Source organism: Anomaloglossus baeobatrachus, chromosome 1 (assembly GCF_048569485.1).
Source record: "Anomaloglossus baeobatrachus isolate aAnoBae1 chromosome 1, aAnoBae1.hap1, whole genome shotgun sequence".
NCBI lineage: Eukaryota > Metazoa > Chordata > Amphibia > Anura > Aromobatidae > Anomaloglossus > Anomaloglossus baeobatrachus.
This window is the reverse complement of record NC_134353.1, coordinates 257,304,949-257,329,345: the sequence shown is the minus strand read 5'-3', so window position 1 is coordinate 257,329,345 and position 24,397 is coordinate 257,304,949. Positions and strand designations below refer to the sequence as shown.

General features: G+C 43.4%; 1 protein-coding gene across 2 annotated transcripts in view; it reads left to right on the top strand.

The window, feature by feature from the left end:
* The window catches only part of LEF1 (lymphoid enhancer binding factor 1), a 228,127-nt gene extending 204,017 nt beyond the window's left edge, over window positions 1-24,110 (top strand). Inside the window, exon 10 of one of the 2 annotated variants that reach the window (XM_075349250.1) lies at window positions 20,902-24,110. In XM_075349250.1, the coding sequence (XP_075205365.1) occupies window positions 20,902-20,981 (80 nt within the window). In that variant the 3' untranslated portion in view covers window positions 20,982-24,110. The remainder of the gene's footprint in view (window positions 1-20,901) is intronic. The other variant, XM_075349259.1, reaches the window with a different exon arrangement.
* Window positions 24,111-24,397: the final 287 nt, after the last annotated feature.

Sequence of the window (24,397 nt, the reverse complement as noted above, 5' to 3'; positions counted from 1 at the left end):
CACAGTATTGCTCAATTTAGATTTGGGTACAAATACTTGGCAGCAAATTAGATGTATTAATTATTTCTCTATAATACGGTATTAATGATTTTTAGTCTTCTATGTCCCACTGTTCAAAGTGCAGGCCACTTGTTTAGGATAGACTGACCCCTAATGGTAGATTTGTTTATTGCGTACGTTTTTTTTGGGTTTTTTTTCAGTTATGAAAGACTATATTGGTATTAAAAAAATGCACTAACTTTGTTACTGCCACTTTTATGTGAAATATTTGATATTTTAAAACTTAGTGTCATCAGTGAAATAATACAGTGGATATAAAAAGTCTACATACCCCTATAAAAATGCCATTTTTTTGTAATGTAAAAAAATCAGACCATGAAGAATCGCTTTAGAACTTTTTCAACATTTAATGTCACCTATAATCTGTACAATTCAATTTAAAGAACCAAAATGTTGTAAGGGTAGGTAAAAAAATTAGCATGGCATATGTAGAGATGACAGTCTTTGCTCAATCCTTCCTGCAGTAGCTGCTCTAAACTGACATATTGACAAGGTATTTCCTGTGTACAAAACTCTTCAGATCAATGCACAGATCTTTCAATTGGATTCAGGCTGGGTCATTCCAAAACTTCAATATTCTCCTGGTGAAGCCATTCTTTTGCGGATTTGAAGGTATGCTTAGGGTCATTGTCATGCTAAAATCGGTAGGATGTTTAGCAGCGGCCTGAAAGTTTTGTTGAAAAAAAACAAATCACTGATATTTGTAAATGTCCATAATTCCCTCCACCTTGACTAAAGCATCAGTTCCAGCTGCTGGAACACAGCCCCAAAGCATATTGCTGTCTTCACTATGTTTCACTGTGGGAATGGTGTTCTTTTGGTGATGTTCAGTGTTTGCTTTGCACCAAACATATCTTTTGAAATTATGGCCAAACCGTTGAGATTTGGTTTAATCAGACCATAACACTTTTCCCACCTGTTTTTGGCAGACTTTATATAGGTTTTGGCAAAACATAGCAAGGTTTGAATGCTTTTCTTTACAAGAAAAAGCTTCTGTCTTGCCACCATAGCCCATAGGCTAGACATATGACGAATACAGGAGATTTTTGTTACATGTAGTACAGAACTAGTACTTGACAAAAATTCCTGCAGCTCTTTAAATGTTAATAACATCTTGCAGTCCCATAGACCAATTTTATTGTATTTCTATCAAGTTTTGAGTGACATCTAGACCTAGGTAATGTCACTATTGTGGAATATTTAAGCCACTTCTTGATCACCGTTCTCAGTGTCCCACAGTATATCTAATCTATCTAATGCCATGGAAATTGTTTTGCACCTTTATACTGACTGATAATGTACAACAATGAGATCCCTTTGCTGTGTTGTAAGCTGCTTATATACTATGGCTTTTGGTGTGAAATGTATCTAAGAAAATGTAAGAAAAAAATCCAACTAAAACAGCTAAACTTTTTATATGCGGTTAATCAGAATCACATTAAAGGAAACCTGTCCGCGGATACATGCTGCCCAAGCCGTGAGCAGCATATTCCTGCCATTGGATCCATGATCACAACCAAGTATTAACATACTTTCTGCTCTAATCCTCAGCGGCTTCTTCCTGCCCTTTAACAGTGGCTGAAAAGGTCTCTGCCTATGTGCACGTATTGGCAGAGACCTGTCAGTCACTGTCAGTGAGCGGGGACCCTCCTGTGTGACAATTTCACAGCATGGCTCACTCCACAGCAGCTGCTAAACGTCTGTTTTTCTCCTTAAGTGCCGCAGCATTTCGGCATGAAACACACCTTGCTGTGATCATACAGTTTGGGCAGCATGGATTAGCTGACAGCTTCCTTTAAATGATGGCATCTAAGAACTGACTACTATTTAACAGTTGTGTAAATGTCATTGTGTAATTCTGAACAGAACCTCATCACCAATAAGAGGATGTTCATGCAATCATGCAACTACATTATTTTAGGTTTTATTTTCCCACTTCAAAATAATTTGTTTGCTTCTCAATGGGTTTGTCCGAGCTTAGGCTAAAAGTCTGCAGTCACACTGTGACTTCACACTTGTAAATCCTCACACCGGACACACTGAGTGCTGTGAGGATTCTTTCCTGCTGGCACCATAAGCAGCAAGTGTGTGACCGCAAGTATGTGATGATTCGCATACACACTGCCGTGTGCCGACTAGTTGGATTCGGCTTCACTCAATGCAACCGTATTGAACAAGGTCGGACACGGTCTAGTTGGAATGTGGTCTAAAGTATGCAAATCACATATACTTGCGGACATGACCACCCGCTCACAGCACCAGAAAATCCTTATAGCATCTCCAGTGTGCAAGATGTGAGGATTCACAAGCCTGCAGTCTCATAGTAGAGTATAACCGAAGACCAGACAACCTCTTGAAAGGTGGAAAAATTCTGAAATTCTTCATATTGGTATTTTTTCTTTTGCATGACATAAACCTGGCATTTTAATTGGGGTGTGCAGTCTTTTTATATCCATGCTATGGATATAAAAAGACTGCACACCCCTATGGATTCCATAGTGTAAAGGCCCCGTCACACTAAGCAACATCGCTAGCAACATCGCTGCTGATGGACAACTTTTGTGACGTAGCCGCGATGTTGCTAGCGATGTTGCTGTATGTGACATCCAGCAACAACCTGGCCCCTGCTGTGAGATCGCTGCTTGTTGCTAAATGTCCTGGGCCATTTTTTTAGTTGTTGCTCTCCCGCTGTGCAGCACAGATCGCTGTGTGTGACAGCAACAACTAAATGTGCAGGCAGCAGGAGCCGGCTTCTGCGGACACTGGTAACCACGGTAAACATTGGGTAACCAAGAAGCCCTGTCCTTGGTTACCCGATATTTACCTTCGTTACCAGCCTCCGCCGCTCTCACTGTCAGTGCCAGCTCCTTCTCCTTGCACGTGTAGCAGAGTACACATCGGGTAATTAACCTGATGTGTACTGTAGCTAGGAGAGCAGGGAGACAGCGCTAAGCAGTGTGCGCGGCTCCTGCTCTCTGCACGTGTAGCTGCAGCACACATCGGGTAATTAACCCAATGTGTGCTGTAACTAGGAGAGAAGGGAGCCAGCGCTAAGCGGTGTGCGCTGCTCCCTGCTCTCTGCACGTGTAGCTGCGTGCGCTGGTAACCATGGTAAATATCGGGTTGGTTACCCGATATTTACCTTAGTTACCAAGCGCAGCATCGCTTCAGTGCGTCGCTGCTGGCTGGGGGCTGGTCACTGGTTGCTGGTGACAGCTCACCAGCAACCCGTGTAGCGATGCTCCAGTGATCCCTGCCAGGTCAGGTTGCTGGTGGGATCGCTGGAGCGTCTGACTGTGTGACCTCTCACCAGCAACCTCCTAGCAACTTACCAGCGATCCCTATCAGGTTGTATCGTTGTTGGGATCGCTGGTAAGTTGTTTAGTGTGACGGTACCTTAACACTGCTGGTAAATACGCATGTCTAAGGAAAAGGCAACCCTTTCTATTGGGCAGTTGTCTTATTTTCTTTATCCACTTGGTCAGTGATCTCTAAATTATGGTAGTCCAGTAGTCGTAGAGTTACATTAAGCCTGTGGATGCAAGAAAACAACAGACGTTGTAGTATTGCAACACCTGAAGAGCAACTACTCCTGTAGAGAAATCTTTTGCTTTTACCTACAGCTTGAAAAACCATATCTGTTCCTAATCCCACCTTTAGTATTCATTCATTCATTCATTCATTCATTCATTCAGTGTATGGTACAATTCAGTATTTGATGTCAGTTCGGCATTGCTTTTGTATGTGTATCTTGGCTATAGTTGACCTTTTTAAGGAATTTGTAGAATCTTACAAAGTTAATATACATAATGGAAGCCCTACAGCTGATATTTCACTGAATTGAACCTACTTGACTGGCCATGTGTAGGTTAACCGAGAGTTTCATGCTGTTTCTTTAATAATGCGGAGCAGTGTTTGTTCACAATTGTAGCATGCCGGCTCTTTTGTTGAATTGAGAGCCACTTGTGAGCGTCTCAGAAAATATCATGTTGCCCTCCCCTGCCTTACAGAATGAGCCATCTGTGAGGGCTTGGAGAACACAGCCTTCATGACATGCCTGTGAAGTGATCTGCTAAATTCTCATATTCCCATGTCCACATAGCGCCCGTGTCAACTGTGTGTGGCTAACTTTATTATTTTCATTTTCTTATGGGTGTTAGGAAATGCGTTTTCAGATTTCACTTCATCCAAGATTATGTAGTGCCTGTACCCAATGTCAGATTTTTCATGGGTGGATCATATGATTTTATATGCCTGCTCAAACTTTTGACCTTCCAAAAGTCTACATACTTTATGTAACGGATGTGATTTATTTTACTTGACTGGATGCAATATTTGTGTGTGTTTTCCTTGCCAAGAAGAATGAAGATCCCTCTATCAATTTGTGGTGTAGCTCACGTCACTAACACCCTGAACCCAGAACTCTTCCTATTAGGTTGAGGTTTTGGTCTGGAAGCCCCAGACCTCAATCACTTGGGTTACTGGACATGAACAGCTGCTGCACTGTGTTTTCAGGCTTTAACATGTCATCTAGGCAATGTTTGCTGCTTTGTAGTGGGAATGTTTCAAGGATATTGGCAGAAATGTACAATGTAAATGGACAAAAGTATGTGAGAACCAACATATTACACCTACAGGAGCTTTAATGACATCCCATTCTAAATAGGCATATGCATTAATTGGTTGAGTTGGTCCCTCTTGGAAGCTAAAACTTTCGACTCTTCAGTGTGTGGGATTTAATGTACAGTACTTTTACCCATAAGAACATTTGTGAGGTCAGACAGTGATTTTTGACGAGAAAGCCAGACTTTTCCCAATATATCTGTCCTAGCTAATTCCAAAGGTGTTCAATAAGCTTGATATCAGAATCAAGACTCTACGTCTACCAGTCAAGTTCTTCCACACCAAAATCTCCAAATTATGCCTTAAGGACCTTGCTTTTTGCACTGGGGAACAGCCATGCCTTCTCCAAACTGCACAAAAATGTCTTGGTAAAATAAAAATTTTCCTTCACTGGAACTAAGGGGCCAAAGCCAAACCCTTAAAAACAACTCCCCAGCATTCTCCTTCCTCCACCAAACTTTATATTAGCACAATGCATTCTGACAGGTAACCTCCCAGCGTTAGCCAAGTCCAGATTTGTCCATCAGACTCGCAAGCCAAAGAGCATGATTATTCACTCAACAACACGTTTCTACTGCTCCAGAGTCCAGTGGCTGTGTTCTGTACTGCATTGTGTTTGGGGATGTAGGGCTTGTTGTATGCAGCTGCTCAGCCATGGAAAACGTGGCATGAGGCTCCCAACAAACACATTATATACTGTATGTGCTGATGTTAATGCCAAGGAAGATTTGGAACTCTGCAGTTGAGTAAACAGTTTATTGGTGACTTTTATTCACTCAGCGACTTTCTTTATAACTTTACCTGGTCTACTACTTCATGGCTGAGTTACTGTAAAGCTTATCAAGCAAGTCTTGGAGTCACATGGTCCTGATTCATCAAGAGCCTTACGGCTCCTAATGAATCACAAGCGTCTGAAAAGTGGAGTGCACCACTTTGCTAAAAATCTTAATCTAGTCAGTGACTGGAGTAAGATTTCTGGAGTAAGGAATGGCGCAGTTCATGATAAACTAGACTAGATTTGGTGTGACGTCTCCATCCCCTCAGCTCTGCCCATATTGGTGGAGCTGGGCAACACTGGCGTGACAATGCAAAAAGTCACAATTTTTATGCAACACAGAGTTGCACAGATATTTTTCAACTGTTCAAAGCTTTCTACACCAGTTCTTTGGCATAAAAGCTTTGATTAATCCTGGTCATCCACTTTTCAATAATACCACTCACAGTTGGTTATTGAATATTTAGGAGGAAAGACATTTTACGAGCGGACTTGATCAACAGTAGCATCCTGTTACTGTACAATACATGAATGCAGTGAGCTCTTTAGAACAGCCCGTTCTTTCAAAAATGTTAATGGCATGGCTAGTGGTCGATTTTTATACACTTGTTGCAATGGGACTGAATGAAAACCTGAATACAATGATTAGGATGGGATTTATACCTCATGTCATAAATAGGAAATTAGACATTGTGGTATATTTTACTAGGTATGATGCTGGTATATATTATTTGTCACGTTGTACATAAAATGTAATGCCCATGTGCCTATATACAAAGTATATATGGCTCCTCAGTACAGTGATTTCTCAAAATCACAAAAAAAGGAATGTTCAAAGTACAGTTAACAGCCGGAGAGATCATACCAGACGCAACCCGAGATGGGACGCAACCCGAGATGGGCCGCACTGGCCGCAACCCGAGATGGGCCACAACCCGAGATGGGCCGCACCGGACGCAACCCGAGATGGGCCGTAACCTGAGATGGGCCGCACCAGCCGCAACCTGAGATGGGCCGCACCGGACGCAACCCGAGATGGGCCGTACAGACACAACCTTTGGACAAGAATGGCGTTGGTTGTGGGAAAAATAAACACTTTTTTCTTAATCTCATAAAATTCACACCTTACTAGTGGTTTATCAGTTTCTCAATATTTGTATGCATTGACAAATTTTAGAAATCTACAGAAATGCTTGAGTTTGATATGTTAACCTAAATTGACCTACTAGGCATGCTGATAATATAAACTGGGATTGTAAAATGAGTTTATTAACCGTTTCATGTGCTGACTCCCAGGTCTCGATGAAACTGAACCACAGTTATTTAGATTCTGGATGTAATATTACTGTGATTCCACTTTGATTCACTGTTTGCCAGAATGAGTGAAATCATTCTGTAGCTTCTTGAAAAGTAATTCTGCTGTGGGAATGGTTCCTTTTGGCTTTATCAGTAAACTCACAGCAGTGGCATTAAATATGAGGGACAAATAATAAGCACACAGTGGCTTTTATTCAGCCCTGATCCTAGGACTTCACATATGTAAAATGTGACTTGCAGCACTCTCTTTGAAGCCTAACCACAGCCAGGGTGCTGTAATTGCCGCCTTTGATTGTGCCGACTTTACTTGTGGATTGGGCCGTGCAGCGGCATGCCTGGCTTGGCAAGACTTCAGCAAAAAGCCCCCCAGTGAAGTCTCAGATGTGGGCAGTCCTTAGTCTGTGAGCCGCATGCCTGTGGTTTCTTAAAAAGAATCCTGATTTGACCTGTTTTTCTGTCTACACAGTAATACCAGAGTTTCTTTCAAAGGTGCTTTTCAGCTAAGCCAGGGGACTCTGCTTCCCGCTGGCTGCACATAGACTACAGGCTGCTGATGTAGATGTGATCTTCTACACAACTTCTGATGGTCATATTGCCTTCTAGTGTTTCTCCATAATGACCGATATAGGGGTCTCTGTTCCAGAGCTTTTACTGACGCCTCTGGAAATGTTTACGTCTTGGAATGTCCCTGTTTTTCATTATTGACCGAATCCATGGAATATTTCATATCTTGCATCATCAGTATGTCACTTACTATTTGTTACTGGGTTGTGACTCTGTGGCGGAGCTTTGTCTCCTTGTCACTAATAGTTCTCAATTAGATCGACTCTGGCTCCACAGCATGTGCCCACCACATTTTCAGCCTGCTATTATCTTCTTCAGTCTCAATATGTGAAATATGAGATCAGTATAAAATGACTCTGATTCCACCTCCGCACTTTAATCCCAGTGCGGAATTATTTAGTTATATAGCGCCATCTTATCCTGCAGCACTTTACAAACGTTAGGATCACCATCTCACAATTTGAGTTCACGATCAGTATATTTTTGCAGTGTTGGAGGAAACCAGAGACCTCAGAGGAACCCCTCACAAGCACAAGGAGGGTACTTCCATATATTGTCCTTGGTGGAACTGGAATCCAGGACCAGAACACTTAAAAATCTTCTCATCTGCTCCAAAAAGGCATGAAATAAGTCAGAAAAGGCGCAAAAAATGCAATTATCAGGGAAGAATGTTATGGTGTAGTTTGGCACAGACGTAAAAAAACAGTACTTATGCAGTGTGAACACAGCCTTAGGGCAGAGTCACACTGGAGTATGACTGGCACAAATGCAATGTGAGAAATCTGGCATTGCACTCAGCCCCATATAGGACAATGGTGCAGCATGCCTGCAAGTCTAGGTTCACTCATACAAGTCTATGGGTGTGAGTGAAACACCAGACTGTACTCTGATGACATCCAAGTGCAGTGCAATATACGCATCAGCTGACAGTGGAGAAGATGGAGAGATCACTTTCTCCCTCTCCTCCGCAATTGTGATCTGATCACAAGTTCGGATCACAGTATGACCCTCGGATCACGCTCACAGCAGAGCAGGAGCTGAGGGTCATTAGCATATTGCATCCAATGCTCTCACATCACAAATGTGACTCCAGCCTTATCAGACACAAAAGCCAGATTTTGTAAAATGAAGGTACATCAAGATGAGAAAGTTCTGCCAAATGTTCTTCACTGCCAAATAGGCTTATGGTGTGGTTAGGGGTGTGGTCAAAATTTGCCACTGCACGCACTACATAATTTCTCCCTCTTTCTGCTCTTCAAAAAATTGGGAGGTATGGGTTTAAGTCTGCAGTTGAGTACGCTGTGTGAGTTTGCAAGTCTACAGTCACATAGTGTGACTGCATACTTGAACCCTAAGCCTGGGCAACCCCTTTAAAGGGAACCTGTCAGGTGTAGTATGCACCCAGAACCACGAGCAGTTCTGGGTGCATATTGCTAATCCCTGCTTATCCGTCCCTGTATACACTAGCATAGATGAAAAGTATTTCTAAAGATCTAGGTTCTGCATCCCCACCAGAATGCAGGGCCTACCCATTAGGGCCCCAGAAGACCAGTGCGGGTAACACACAAAAACTCCAGGTAATCCCAGTTATCCCCAACAATCCCCCATACAATGGTACAGAACTAGGGTCGGACCAATGGATGGCCACCTAGAGGTGGAGCCAGTCCAGTCCACTAGTTGACCAGGTGGGAGGGGCAGACTGTGGACAGTAGTCAGTACAGAGTAGAGTGTCGAGGAGTGAAGGTGGACAGGAGGAGACTCACTGACACGGGGTTGACAGGGAGGTGCCGGTGGAGTACTCCCAGAACTACGCACCGACGGGATACAGGACCCTAGGACAGGCAGAAGCTCCAAGCCGACCTGTTAACACCTGCACAGCGAGGGGACCATGAAGGACCTCACTGACCCTAAAAATCCAAGACTCAGTAGCAAAGAGAGAGCCGGAGACAGGACAGACTCCCACCCCACAGGGTTCACACTACCGTCATTCAGACAGAAGTGGAAAGAAACCCCACCGGACGGGGACCCCCAGTTGCTTTATGCCACGGGGACAGGTGGAGGGGAAGAAGGTACCAGATTACCACACTGGCACTGGGACAAAGGGGACCTGAAGGTGAAACCAGCCGGCCTCGGGTAACCAGTTACCACCAGCAAAAGTGAGTAAAGACCAGTTGCACTGAACCCTTATGTGGACTACCTTCTTCCGGCACCCACCATTACACCTACCCTCTGGGGCCTGGCCCTGCTTGCGGAGGGCCCAACATCCAGGCTGCCATTAACACCAGCCCCAGTAGTGGGGCAGCAGCGGGTCCATTCATATAGCCGCAACACGGCAAGTGGCGTCACGTATGAACACTAATCTAATCCCCTGTAAATATATCCCCTTTACAAAAAGGGCCCAGGGCACAGAACCGGGACCGAGTACCCCATATTCCTGGGCGCGACACTGAGCGAGGGGACTAGTCCCCTGGGCGTTAGTTCTCCTGGCTAGTCGGCCCCACTAACATGCTAATGAATACGCAGCGTTACAGGATGATCTCAATCACCTCTCTGCTGCCATCGCTTCTGACGGGGGATTTCGGTTTAGTGCGCATAACCCCGGAGTTTGGATCATGCGTACCATCAAGCCGGGTGTACGCACCCTGGCTTCAAACTGAAGTAGTGCCCACAGGGACGTGCTAACATGCTAATGGGGGCGACTGGCAAGGGGACCTAATGCCCAGGGGACTAGTCCCCGTGCTCATTAGCATACTGTAAAATATCTTTAGAAATACTTTTTCTAAAGATCTCTTTATCTATGCTAGTGTATACAGGGACGGTTAGGCAGGGATTAGCAATATGCACCCAGAACTGCTGGTGGTACTGGGTGCATAATGGACCTGACTGGTTCCCTTTAACATCTCCTATAAGAACCACACCATGATGAAAAGTGACTATTTTATGCTACTGAAGGTCACCCAGCAGGTGCCCTCCCTCCAGCATCTCCCCTCAAGCCAAAGCAGGTAGGCTGGTGAGGATCCATCTCCTCCTATGCGGCCTATGTAGTTGTTTCTAACCTCTTTTCCCACTCTGGAGGAGTGCAAGATAAAATATAATTACATTTCTCCTCCAGAGTGGCCATTGTATGAGAAATGCGTGGCAGTCTGGAGCGTCCGTTTACAGAACCAGCCAGTGAGTTCTTAAATAGGATTTGTCACCAGATTTCACAAACTGCATACATTGATTAATAGACCTGATGAGGCTGGTGTAATCTTTTTGTAATTTTCAAAAATGCTAATTTTGACAAAACAATCAAAAGAATTCTGCAGCCAATCTAGCGTGGACTTTTAAAGTATGTACATCAGCTTCATCAGATGCAAAAAAAATCTTACTAATGCATGCAGTTTTTGTATTGTGAAATATGGTGACAGATCCCCTTTATCTCCTGGATCCCACTCTATCATTTGGGTCATATTTTCATGTAGAAAGGCACATACCCTTATAAGATACAATACACAAGATGAACATCTTATTGCAGAAGCCAATGTTACACATCTCTGAGGAGTTTATAAAGCTGAACTGAAGTCACACAAACAAGATGAAATGTTCTGCGTGCAGATGCTGAGGTTACAACTCCACCCTTCAAATATGCAAAGACCAAAATCAAAGAGGTCAGCAAGTTCAATCCCATGGAAAGAAACACTCGCCTTGACAACTAGTAATCCTGCGTTCCCATGGCTGGGCAGATTCCTGAGTTTCTCCAAATTCCTTCTGCTTTTACCTCACAAGTATGCTGTGGCTTCATCATAGATAGTGTTTATTCACTGATGGAGTAGTTCTTTAAATTTCCTGTCTAAGGCCCTGTGCGCACTGGAAAACGGAATTTTCTCAAGAAAATTCCGCAGGCACTGAAAGATTACCGCACCCGCGGTAAAAAACCGAGACAAACTGCACCCGAAAACCGCATACGGTTTGCTGCGGTTTTATCGCGGTATTGTTCGCGGTATTGCCGCGGTTTTGCCGTGTGCGGGTTGGTACATGTGTTTTATTACATTGAATGCAATAAAGCACATTGAAAAGAAAAAAAAATCATTTCCTTCTGAGATAGATAGCAGACAGATGAATAGATAGAGGGATAGATAGATAGGGGACAGATCGCTACATTTCCCCCGAGCGGTAGTGAGTTCACATTACCGGCCGTCGGAAATGCCCTGTGGTTACCTCTGCTGTCTCGCTGCGAGGCTGCATTCAGCGCTATGTCAGTGTCAGTCGCGGTTGTATGCAAGCATCGGAGGACGTGGATTACGCTGGAGCGGTGTGTTGGGGGGGTTAATAAACAGGTGAACGAGGAGGCTTATTTGTGTTTTATTTAAAATAAAGGATTTTTCGGTGTTTGTTTATTCACTTTACTTACGGGTTGACCATGTCAGCTGTCACATAGACGCTGCCATGATCAAGCCTGGAGTTAATGGCGGCAATCCGCCGGCATTAACTCCTTATTACCCTGACTGCCACCGCATCACGGCAGCAGGAAGAGCCGAGGACACTCCAGTACTGTCGCATAATGGATGTGACACTCCCGGGGCAGCTGCGGCTGATATTCTCGGCTGCGGGAGGGGGCGGGACATTAACCCTGCCCCTCGCCCTCCCCAGCCTGAGAATACCGGGCCGCTGCTGTGTGTTTACCTTGGCTGGAAGGTAAAAATACGGCGGAGCTCACTTGTTTTTTTTTTCTATATTTCCGTTTGATTTGTATATGTATTCTATATGTCTGTGTGTGAGTGTGATGTGTGTTTACTCTCCGCTCCGCTTCCTCTTCCTGTAATGACATCACTTCCCTGTGGGATTTCACGATTACATTGCAGTCAATGGAGTCAAATCCCGCAGGGAAACATGCAGCTGTCAAATTCCGCATAGTGCGCACAGCATTTGTTTTTTCCCGTAGGTTTTGCTGGTGAATCACTGCAGAGATGTTATGAACATTTTCTGCAGCGAAACATGCAGCAAAACCGCAGGAAATCCGCGGGAAAAATCGGTAAGTGCGCACAGGGCCTTATACTCCACCTCTAGCATCCTTATCTCTTTTCACGGCGCTCCTCTCGGTCACTGGCACTTTGTGACCTGCTGGCAGCTCCAGTGTTTCATGGAGGAAGCTGGAGGTAACAAATCTGAGAGCCTCCGTCTGGCTCGCATAGACTTGTACTGAGAACTTGTCACATAACTTCTAAATTACGGCCAATCACAAGATGGCAAAGCCAGACTGGAGCGATGCCGAAAAAAAAATGAAACTGTTGGATGGTGAGAATAAGACTAGGGACAGAGGCTTGAGTTTAAAGCACCACTGCAGCGCTGAAACAAAAAACGTTGGAGTGGTGCTTTTAAAGACCTAACTTATTGAAAAATCTTGTAAAGGGAACCAGAAACGCTATTTACTCACTTGCTTCCAGTCTTTGGGACAGTAGAAAGCTGTTACATTTAACTCTCACTACACCGTGAGTGCGCTGTAATTGTGGCGCCCCTGAGGCTTCCGTCGCCACAGGGTACTGCATCTCCCTTTTAAAATGTAGTACTCATCCTGGGTAAGGAGAGATTAATCGCTGGTGTTTCTCACATTTATACAACAAACACAGCTAGGTGCTTACCCACCGGGTGGGATGGCCTGTGGTAGACTGGGGTTGGCCATCACGAAGTGAGGGACAACCACCTGGGGGGGGTGGGCACCACTTGGGAAAAAGGGAAGGAGCAGCTTCACACATAGCCAGTTAGCCCCGAGCACAGCTTGGGGTGAGAGATGCACCTGGGACCTCATTCCAATCTTCTTTTACCTCACACTTCTGGAGCGCCATGGGACCCGTGGCTTGGAGCAGATAGCTTGGCCCGGGTTTTCTACAGCTACACCGGGATTCCAGGGTCTGTGGAGAGTGCAGAAAACAACCGCAGCCCATTCTATATTCCACCTACACCGGGATTGGAGAGATCCCGACTAGAAAGGACTCACAGTGGGAACACTGGCGGTGACCTCAAATTGCTCTGGATCGGCTGGGGCCCATCACGGCGGTGACCGGCGTCTCCCAGGTAAACCAGGACTGTGAGTAAAGAGACCTTGAACCCGCAGAGACTGTGTCCGCCTGTCCTTGCTGGCACCCCACGCTTCAGTGCTCGCTATTACTACTTCCCTCATCATCCTCCCCGGGGTCCGCTCCACCTGTGGGGAGCAGAAACATCTTAGCTGCTACTACCATCCACCCCGAAGGACAGCGACAGCAGCGGCGGCTATTCCCTGACCGCGTACCGTAGGTGACGTCACAAAACCAACCTCCACCATTATCATTCCTCCCTTCTTTATTGTACACCTCGAGGCCACAAAGCCGGGTAGGGTCACCCGTGACATCCCCAGGCCCTGTAATGAGTAAAGTTTAACCCCTTGCCCCGTGGGTGCTAATCACTTCCCTGCACATTGATATTCAACACTGCAGTGTGTGTGCATGTGTGTATCAAAGTACTGAGAACTGACTAAATTTGTGCTCACTGAATAGGGAATGGTGACTGTAAACACTCTCTGCACCGCTCTAGAAGCAAGGAGCTTCAGTGAGGATATACCTTCATTTTCTCCCTGTAGCTGCTGTTCCAGAAAGCCGGCTACACAGAATTTAAGTGCTGTTTACCTGCAGATTACCCCTATATGTGAGGTAAAGAGCATTTCTGGACTTAGGGGTACTTCTCACATAGCAAGATTGCTGCTGAGTCACAAGTTTTGTGAAGTACCAGTGACCTCATCAACGATCTCGCTGTGTGTGACACTGAGCAGCGACCTGGCCCCTGCTGTGAAATCGCTGATTGTTACACACTGTTCTGGTTCATTTTTTGCTCGTTAGTCTCCCATTGTGCAGCACACATTGGCGTGTTTGACAGTGGGAGACCATCGAGCACCGACTCTGTGTAAGCAGTGTACGCTGGTAACTAGGGTAGATAGTGGGTAACTAAGCAAAGCGCTTTGCTAAGTAACCCGATGTGTACCCTGGCTACGTGTACAGGGAGCCAGCGCTAAGCGGTGTACGCTGGTAACCAGGGTAAATATCTGGTAACCAAGCAAAGCGCTTTGCTTAGTTACTCGATATTTACCCTGATTACCAAGCGCAGCATCGTCACAGGAGTGGCTGGTCGCTGGTCACTGGTGAGATCTCCCTAATTGCTCACCAGCGACCATGCTGCGACACACCAGCGATCTTGACCATGTCGTATCTTGGTCGGAATCACTGGTACGTCGTTTAGTGAGATGGTACCCTTAATCATTTCCCTTTAAAACTGTAGGTGATTAATCCTCTCCCATTAATGTATCTATTACTATTGATTGCACTTAAACATCTTCCTAACAATTCACAGCTTATTTCAATAGTCATTGTCATAATAACCCACGAGAAAGGCATTCGGGCCCCTCCAGCCACCAGGGGCCAGGACCCAGTTGTGGGTGTTTTCCTCCCTATAGTGGCTTTCCTAATATCATCTGCATAGGAAAAACCATTATTGACTTCAGTGTGGGGTCATAGAGATCAATGCATTCAGGTATACGGCTACATAGATGTGGAATCACAAGTCTCCACACAAGGACTACATTTGGACACCATGCCATTAGTGAATCTACTAAAGATACTCCTGCATCTTATTGATAGAAATCAGTTGCTCTGTGACGTGTTTCCACTCACATCAAAATCCAAAAAATAAGAGTTGTGATGTCCTTTATTTGTAATATTTACACATACATAAGACCAGTCCCACCTCCGGACAGACAAACTGAAGATCGTATACACACTGAAAGAACTATGAAGTAAATTGATTGCGCTTTTAAATAAAACGAAAACATATCTGAGCCCTAAAACAGTTATTTGAAACCCAAGCAGAGAAGGTCCAATATCATTTTGGAATTTTTTGAGAAGGATAAAATTACATAAAGCTATAATCATTCTTATGATGAATGATATAGTTGTTCCTGAATTCAGAAAATCAGGCTTTCAACCATCATCCTATAGTAGTATAGTCCTAGTGGCATAGTCTGTTTATAGAGGTGAGATTATCAATCCATGGAGGCTAGAGTGAACTTTCCTGAAATTCACGGTTTCATGTGAATTCTAATATCACGGTTTCACGTGAATTTGCGGTTTGCAAAAAAGAGAAACTTGTCCAGCACCATTTTCCACACTGCTGAAGCATCAGATAGCAGGCTTTTTTTTTTTTCTTCGCAGCCGCGCGGGCCTCCCCGTAATGTCCTGCAGCTATGACATTTAGAGGATTATCATACTTTGTACAGTAGTGATCAGTCCTGATGTTATGGCTAGTGGGGTCCTCTCTCCTGTAGAGTATAAGCTCTTATAGTCAGCGGGATCCTCTAGCTCTCCTGTAGAGTGTAAGCTCTCGTGGTCAGCAGGGTCCTCTTTCTTTCTCTCCTGTAGAGTGTAAACTGTTATGGTCATCTGGATTCTCTCTCTCTCTCTCTCTCTCTCTCTCTCTCTCTCGGTTAACAGGGTGCTCTCCTCTGTAGAGTGTAAGCTCCAGTAGTCGGCAGGGCCCTCTCTCTGTCAAGGTGTACACTCTTATGTTTAGCAGGGTCCTCTCCTGTGGGGTGTAAGCTCTTATGGTTATCTGGATCCCTTCTCTCTCTCCTGTAGACCTCTCCTGTAGACTGTAAGCTCTTATGGTTAGCACAGTATTCTCTCCTGTAAAATGTAAGCTCTTATTGTCAGCAGAGTCCTCACTCTCTCCTGTAGAATGTAAGCTCTAAGTCAGTGGTATCCGCTTTCTCTTTCTCTCTCCTGTAGAGTGAAAGCTCTTGTGGTCAGCAGCGTCCTCTCTCTATCCTGTATAGTGTAAGCTCTTATGGTCAGTGGGATCCTGTCATTCTCCTGTAGAGTGTAAACTGTTATGGTCAGCAAGGACCTCTCTCTCCTGTAAAGTCTAAGCTTTTATGGTCAGCGGGGTTCTCTCTTTTTCGCTCTCCTGTAGAGTGTAAGCTCTTATGGTCAGTGGGATCCTCTCTCTCTCCTGTAGACTGTAAGTTGTTATGGTCAGTAAGGTCCTCTCCCTCCTGTAGAGTGTAAGCTCTTATGGTTAGCAGGGTCATCTCTCTCTCATATAGAGTGTAAGCTCTTACAGTCAGTGGGATCTTTCGTAATGGAACCACGCTTTAATCCAACGTGTTTAGCCACCACATACATCAGATTATCAGATCTCACCAAATTCGGCTAATTCTGTCAATGGTAAATATCTAATTTCTATGTTCATCTTAAGACAGTCACAATCTTAAAGGATCAATTATAATAGTGTGTCCACCCATATCCTGTCCACCACCATTAACTTGAGAACGACGGCAGCTATAGGCATAGAAGTGGTGTCTAGGTGTAGTAAAGTAGCCATGCGATATGCAATGAAACCACCTGTAGCGCCACCTGGTGGAAAACAGAGTTAGCATTTTTATCTCGAAAACTGAAGAAGATAGAGGAAAAAAAAAGTGAATTAAAAGATTGTAGGGCATCATGATGATGCCCTACGACTTTGTAATTCACTTTTTTCTCTATCTTGTTCCATTTTCAAGATAAAAATGCTAACTCCGTTGTTTTCCACCAGGTGGCACTATAGGTAGTTTCATTGCATAGCGCATGGATACTTTACTATACCTAGACACCACTTCTATGCCTATCGCTGCTGCCGTTCTCAAGTTAATGGAGGAGGACAGGATATGGGTGGACACACTGTATATATGTAATATACTATAGGATTTCAACAGGACTGGATAACCTTCAATTTTACTTTTATATTTTATTTTTTTAGGGGATGTTCTGATCTCCCAATTTGGCATGGTGGTGTAAAAAAGGATTGGGCATGTAGCATTTTACCATGCTCGATCCTATGAATTCACTCTGCCATAAATGCGTGGCAACAATTTTTTTCCCCCTCCACATCTAGAACACATGTAAACAAAGAAATAGTGATTTTTCTTCTTCACATCTTCAAATGCAAAAAGGGAAAATAAACTTTACTGCTGATCCTCCATTTAGTCTTATCCAGGCCACATTTGTGACTGGTAATGATGCCGATTGTCTACTCTGAATTGTACAATTTTTACACTTTCGTTCCCGAGTCCAAAGCATTGCTATCACTAGGTCTTTTAATTCCATCAGATTTCACGGCCCCTCTCTCATTGCAGAGGTCTGGAGCAGATCTGCCATAGTTATTATAACCTCCTGACTTCAAAGGCGGCATAGGGAAGAAATGGTCTAAACACAGCGGAGCTATATTTCTGTGTGTAGCAGACATTCCTGGCTCCTAATCTGCTGCAGCTCTGAATCACCGCTCTTGTATGGGGCTGCTGTGAACCTACGGCCCTGGCGCCTCCGGGACATTACTCAACAGGAAGCCCAATGTTTTAATGTTGGGTTGAGAGGAAAACCTTCCCAGGAAGAGCAACCTGGACCAAACCCTTTGAACATCTGGGATGAAAAGACTAAAAGTAAATAAAATCTGTGGGGTGCTCTTGTGTTTCTGCAGTTCTCTTGGATAGAGTTAACTCTTCTAGTCGAGCCTTTTTCCTGCATAGGAATGAGGTTGTGCCACCATTGTCAGATATTTTCTAAATGAATGGGACTGTGATATTTTTGTGGATTCTCATTCACATATTGACTCTCATCACATTAAGGTTGTGTGCCACGATCCGTTTTTGACTGTTTTTTTGCTGCATGAAATACAGATTCTTTACAGTTTCAGTGACATGGATGGGATTTATAGAACTCTCCTGCCTCCTGTGCTGCGGAGCGTAAACTGACCGGAGGTGCTTCAAATCCACAACATGTCAATTTCTCTTGCAGGAACGCCGAGTTTTATATGCAGATTTTTCCCATAGAATTTCATTAGATATGGAAAATCTGCATGTTTGTTTCTGCAGCGGAAACACATGTAATTGACAGAACATGACGTTTTGTCAAAGCCAAATATGACGTACCAAAAAGAGCCAAAAAACACCGTCAAAACTAGGTAAAAAAAAAAATGCTGCAATGAAATAATAAGCAACCTAATTCCGGAACATCAAAAGCTTATTTTGGGAACGTAGCCGAAAAGGATTCTGTCACCAGGTTTTTGACACCTAATCTGAGAGCAGCATAACATACAAACAGAAACCATGATTCCAGCGATGTGTCACTTACTGAGATCCTTTCTGTAGTTTTGATAGAATCATTGTTTTAAATGCAGCAGATTATCATTTGAGGACTAGTAAACCACCTGTCGTGTAGTTCTCCATACTCAAGAGCTCTGTATAACTCCGCCCCCACTACTGATTGGCAGATTTTTGCCTATGCATAATGTACACAGAAAGCTGAAGGAAAACGATCCAGCTGGGTGACCAGGTGATTTATTCAGTGCAATACAGACATGGCATGGTCGTGGTTAACGCGTTTCTGGCTTAACGCCCTTAATCATAACCATGTTATGATTGGTTGATATGATATGGTTATGATTAAGGGCGTTAAGCCAGAAACGCGTTAACCACGACCATGCCATGTCTGTATTGCACTGAATAAATCAGCTGGATCGTTTTCCTTCATTTTTCACTGCTGCGGCCGGGGCAGGGCCGGATCCGAGTCTGAGGTACGGTGAGGTCAGACGTGGGTGAGCTGGATACCTTTACAAGTTTACACAGAAAGCTGACAATCAGTGGTGTGGGCAGGGTTATACAGCGTTTGGTATTCAGAGAACTGGAAGATCTGCAGAAAATAAAACTCATGTTTATCAAAATTGCAGCAAGAAGCCCAGTAAGTGACACATCGCTGTAATCGGGGTCTCTGCCCCAAATCAGGCAGCTCTCAGATAGGGTTGCAAAAGCTTAGTGTTAGATTCCTTTTAATCCTCATACAAGTTGTAATAACAAGTTATACATTAGAACTATATAAGTAAATCTTGGGTGGACATGTACATACTGTGCATGTAGTAAGAGCTCCCTCATGTGTCTCTTCATGATGGAAGCCTTTGTTTTCTCCCTGCATTTTCCCATGCCTAAATCTAGAATGTCAGCCTATCTTTCAGTAGACTAGTTTCGTAGCTCACTAAATATATACTGTGGTTACCCACATAAACTGATGGTTCTGATTTTTGTGCCATTTAATTGTGTGATTGAACCAACAAATTACAAATGTAGAAATTATAATTGCCGTTTTCTTGGTCCAATAAAATGGTTTATTATGTGTTAAGGGGAATCTGTCAGGATTTTACGCCCCTATTTATATGTACATGTAGTTCTTTCAAAGACAAGTCCAGCAATACCTTTACATGCCCAGTTCTTTCCTCCATACTGAGAAATCAGCTTTTACATTTATATGCAAATAGCCTGTCACTCCAGCTCTATAAGCCTGAAGCTTCTGTCACTCCTCCAGCTCTATATGCCTGAAGCTTCTGTCACTCCAGCTCTATACGCCTGAAGCTTCTGTCACTCCAGCTCTATACGCCTGAAGTCTGTCACTCCAGCTCTTTTCCCCAACCAAAACTGCCTCTTCTTACTTGGCTGACAGCTCCTTTGCCTGAAGTCCTACAGCATAAAGGCTTTCAGTCAAGCAGGAGGAGGTGACACTGTACTGAGAATAGAGCTGGAGTGACAGAGGCTTCAGACCTATAGCTATATTTCCATGTCAGTGCAAGCACTGATTTCTCAGTAATGGAGGAATGGAATGGCAATGTGAAGATATTACTGGACTTTTCTTTGAAAGCATGTAAATAGTTTGGGGTGTAAAATCCTGCTAACAGATTCCCTTTATGTCATGTAGGAGGGGTTACAGGAGAACGAAGAAGAGAAATAATCAGATATAATTTAATATATTTCTTACTTTCATGTGTATTATTGATTTAGGAAAATCAATTAAAATAAGGGTGTGTGCACATATTAAGTATTTGCTGCTTTCCTGTTGAGTTTTTTTCCAGAACAAATTTTGTCACAAAAACTGGAGGATTTCCTTCTGTCAGCAGAGTGAATAGTGTTATTCACCCACTCCAATACATTTTAAAAATTGCATAAAAAAAAAAGTCTGTGGGAAGCCTAATGTAGGGGCAGAGATCCTGATTCTAACAATTTATTATTTACTGGGCTGCTTATTGTAAGTTTTGATAAATCACTGTTTTTATTGACAGTAGATTCATGAGAGGACTAGTAAACTTGCTTCCATGTAATCATCCATATTCATGAGCTCTATATAGCACCGCCCATTACTGATGCCTATGCACAGTGTTTACAGAAAGCTGTCAATCAGTGGTGTGAATGGGGTTACCAGAGCTCAGCATTTGGAGTACTGGTAGATTGGCAGCAGAGAAAACAATGATTTTCTCAAAACTGTAGTAGGCAGCCTGGTAAGTGACACATGGTTGGAATCAGGGTCTCTGCCCCTACATCATGCTGCTCTCAGATGGGGGAGCACTCAAAACAATGAAAAGTTTCACCACGTTGTTTATTGTGCTTCGTGCGAGGGACTCAGTCATGATACTGTATAGAATAAATGACTTTTGCACATTATGAATATTGAGTATTTATCTGTATTTTCTGTGTATTGCAGGGGGTAAAAAGAATTCCTTCTCAGCGTGTAAAGCAAAGGCAGCAACATCAGGAGGACTCCTGGAGATGGAAGCTTGTTAAACCACCCAACTTCTCCATTAACAGCAACCCCACCCCCAAGGAGTCCACTAATGACATTGATATGCCACTGCTAGAGACACTGTACCGTATAGACAATCACTGCCTATAGTTTGGCACCACTGGTACTGGGGGCCTTCATGTACCACAGCTAGATCCCCAAGGATGGAAGATTCCAAGAATCATCGGGATACATTATTCTCCATCACATTCATACTTCCTACCTGCAGCGTGTGCTGCGTACGTGGAGATCCTAAAGTAACCCAGCCACAGACCAGACAGAGTGCTGGACAGACACCATGGACCGGACAAACTTCTTTTATTTAAAAATGGAGCAAAAGGATCAATTTTTTTTTTTTTTTTTTGTTTTTTTCTCTTTTTTTTTTTTTTTATCATTGTAATGTTTATCTCCATAAAACTTGAATGCTTTTATATATCAGATTTAGGATTGATGTATATTTTATTAGTCAGGGTATAAACTAAACCCCCATTCCCTGCCCCACTTCTTGCAAAACAAAAAAAAAAAGATTTTTTTTTTTTTTCCTGCACGAAAATTTTTTTTTTTCTTTTTATACAAATTCTCTATTTACTTTGGGATGTATAGGCAGCCATCGATGCATCTATTGTGAAAAGGGTCTTATGGAAATATAATGTATTAAAGATATATAAAAAAAAGTTGTTTTTGCTGAGCCAATATATGACATTGATGTCGAAGTTATAGATTGGCAAGACGAAATAGTGTTCTTTTTTAAAAATCTTTTTTTTTTTTTTTTAATATATGGAAATTAGGGGCTCTCTTACATGGTGATTTGTGGAAAATTATGCGTACTTTAAGAAGTTTAGTAGCCCCAACTAATAACTAGTGCAGTTTCCAATATACAGTAAGTCATACCTGAGTGTTCTTAAAGGGAATCTGTCAGCAGATTTTTGCTATGTAAGCTGAAGACAGCATGCTGCAAGGATTAAAGCAGAGAATTCAGGGATGCCTGTCTTGTCAAGGTCCGATCTATTGTTTATTTGCTATTTTTGTTTAAGCAGCAGGACTCAAGGCTTGGACTACAATGTCACGCTCACAGCAATCCAGCTCATCCCCTCCTCAGATTGACACCTCGCTATCAATGTACAATCTCTATTGAGAGCCTGGTGTGGACGGGACAGGTCTCTCAGCTCTGCTACATGGCTAAATCTCACAATTCTGATTGTGTCAGAAGGCTGCAGTCAGTAATCTAAGTGATACATCGTTGGATTCAGAATTTCCTTGGCTACAATATGCTGCTCTCAGTTGAGGTAGCAAAAACATTGATAGATTCCCTACAAGAGCAGGGCCTTGTTCACATTTGCATCATAACATCCACTTATTGGCTGGATACATTTTAAAACAGATGCTGGTCAATTCTAACTGAGTTAAAAGTACTATTCTTGGTGTCAAAATATCAAAACCAGTAACAGAAACTAAGTCAAGTGAGAATCTACCCTGAGCCACTGTTATTGTATAGCCACAGTTTGGCTAAGGAACAATAATTACATTTCTGAGCCCAGATGGCATGCCAGAGGTTGCCCGATCCTCTTATACGCTCATGGCTGGCACCCAGTTATTGTACATTAATATTGTACAGGGTGGGCCATAAGTATGGATACACCCTGATAAAAAGAGTAAATTTGAATTCAAAATGGCAGCTTTGCAGATGGCCACCATGGGCGTCAACCGGCCTCAAATGTTTTGCCCCTTCCATGTACTAATATGCTGCAAACGGTAAGATGATATCAGCAACCACTTCCATTTTATCAGGGTGTATCCATACTAATGGCCCACCCAGGGTGTATACATATTAATGGCCCACCCAGGGTGTATCCATACAAATGGCTCACCCAGGGTGTAGCCATACAAATGGCCCACCCAGGGTGTAGCCATACAAATGGCCCACCCAGGGTGTAGCCATACAAATGGCCCACCCAGGGTGTATCCATACAAATGGCCCACCCAGGGTGTATCCATACAAATGGCCCACCCAGGGTGTATCCATACAAATGGCCCACCCAGGGTGTATCCATACAAATGGCCCACCCAGGGTGTATCCCTATTAATGGCCCACCCAGGGTGTGTCCCTATTAATGGCCCACCCAGAGTGTATCCCTACTAATGGCCCACCCAGGGTGTATGCATACTAATGGCCCACCCAGGGTGTATCCATATTAATGGCCCACCCAGGGTGTATCCATATTAATGGCCCACCCAGGGTGTATCAATACAAATGGCCCACCCAGGGTGTATCCATACAAATGGCCCACCCAGGGTGTATCCCTATTAACGGCCCACCCAGGGTGTATCCCTATTAATGGCCCACCCAGGGTGTATCCCTACAAATGGCCCACCCAGAGTGTATCCCTACTAATGGCCCACTCAGGGTGTATCCATACTAATGGCCCACCCAGAGTATATCCCTACTAGTGGCCCACCCAGAGTGTATCCCTATTAATGGTCCACCAGGGTGTATCCCTACTAATGGCCCACCCTGTACTATCTTTCCATGTTGTGCAGAAGGTGACCATAAGAAGATGCAGTTCACTTGGTTTGTCAGTGTCACCTAATGCAGGCCAGGTTTTAGGAAGCCCCCCCCTTCCCAACTCACCACTAATATGCCCTTATTTTTCACAAATAACCATGACCTCTTGTCTTTTATCTGTTTGTATTATGTCAAACACATATTTAATATATAACTCGTCTTATAGGAAGACATGGAGTCTTCTATTTGGCCCATTCGGAGAACCATCCCATAAGTCACAAGGAAAGGGTGATGCAGTTTTGTGTATTACTCCTTTATACTTTATATAAAAAAGAGCCCAGCACTTGGATTCATTGTTATAATGTAAATTGTTCTGTATCGTATTTGTATTATTTTCTTCTGCTAACCTATAGTGGGATTTGATGCCAGTTGTACAAAAGAAAAAAAAAGGAAAAAAATAATTTTGATGTGTCCCTTTATTGATAGCAAAGTATGGGCTTTGCAGAAAGAAAATTGTCAATTCAACTTTTTTTTTGGTCATTCCAATTTGAGTTAATGTGCTGAGCATATGTTTTTAAAAAATAAAAAGCTTTGTAATAAAACTGAAAAAATACTATACTATTTGTTGCTAAGGAAATCCATGGTGTGGCCTTTTTATTAATAGGGTTGGTTTACTGTAGAACTAAATGTCCAAGCAGCAGGTCAAAATGATCTTTTAGATACCTATGTGACAAGTAAATTGAGTACGTTTTTTTTTTTTGTTTTTGTTTTTTTGGTGTGTTTTTTTTTTTTTTTAATGCAAACATGGGTCAGGTATTATGTGCATGTAGCAGCACATTCTCCATATATTTCTATGCATCCACATCTCCATTGCAGTACATGGAGGATGCAGTGAGGTGGAATTGATAGACCCTA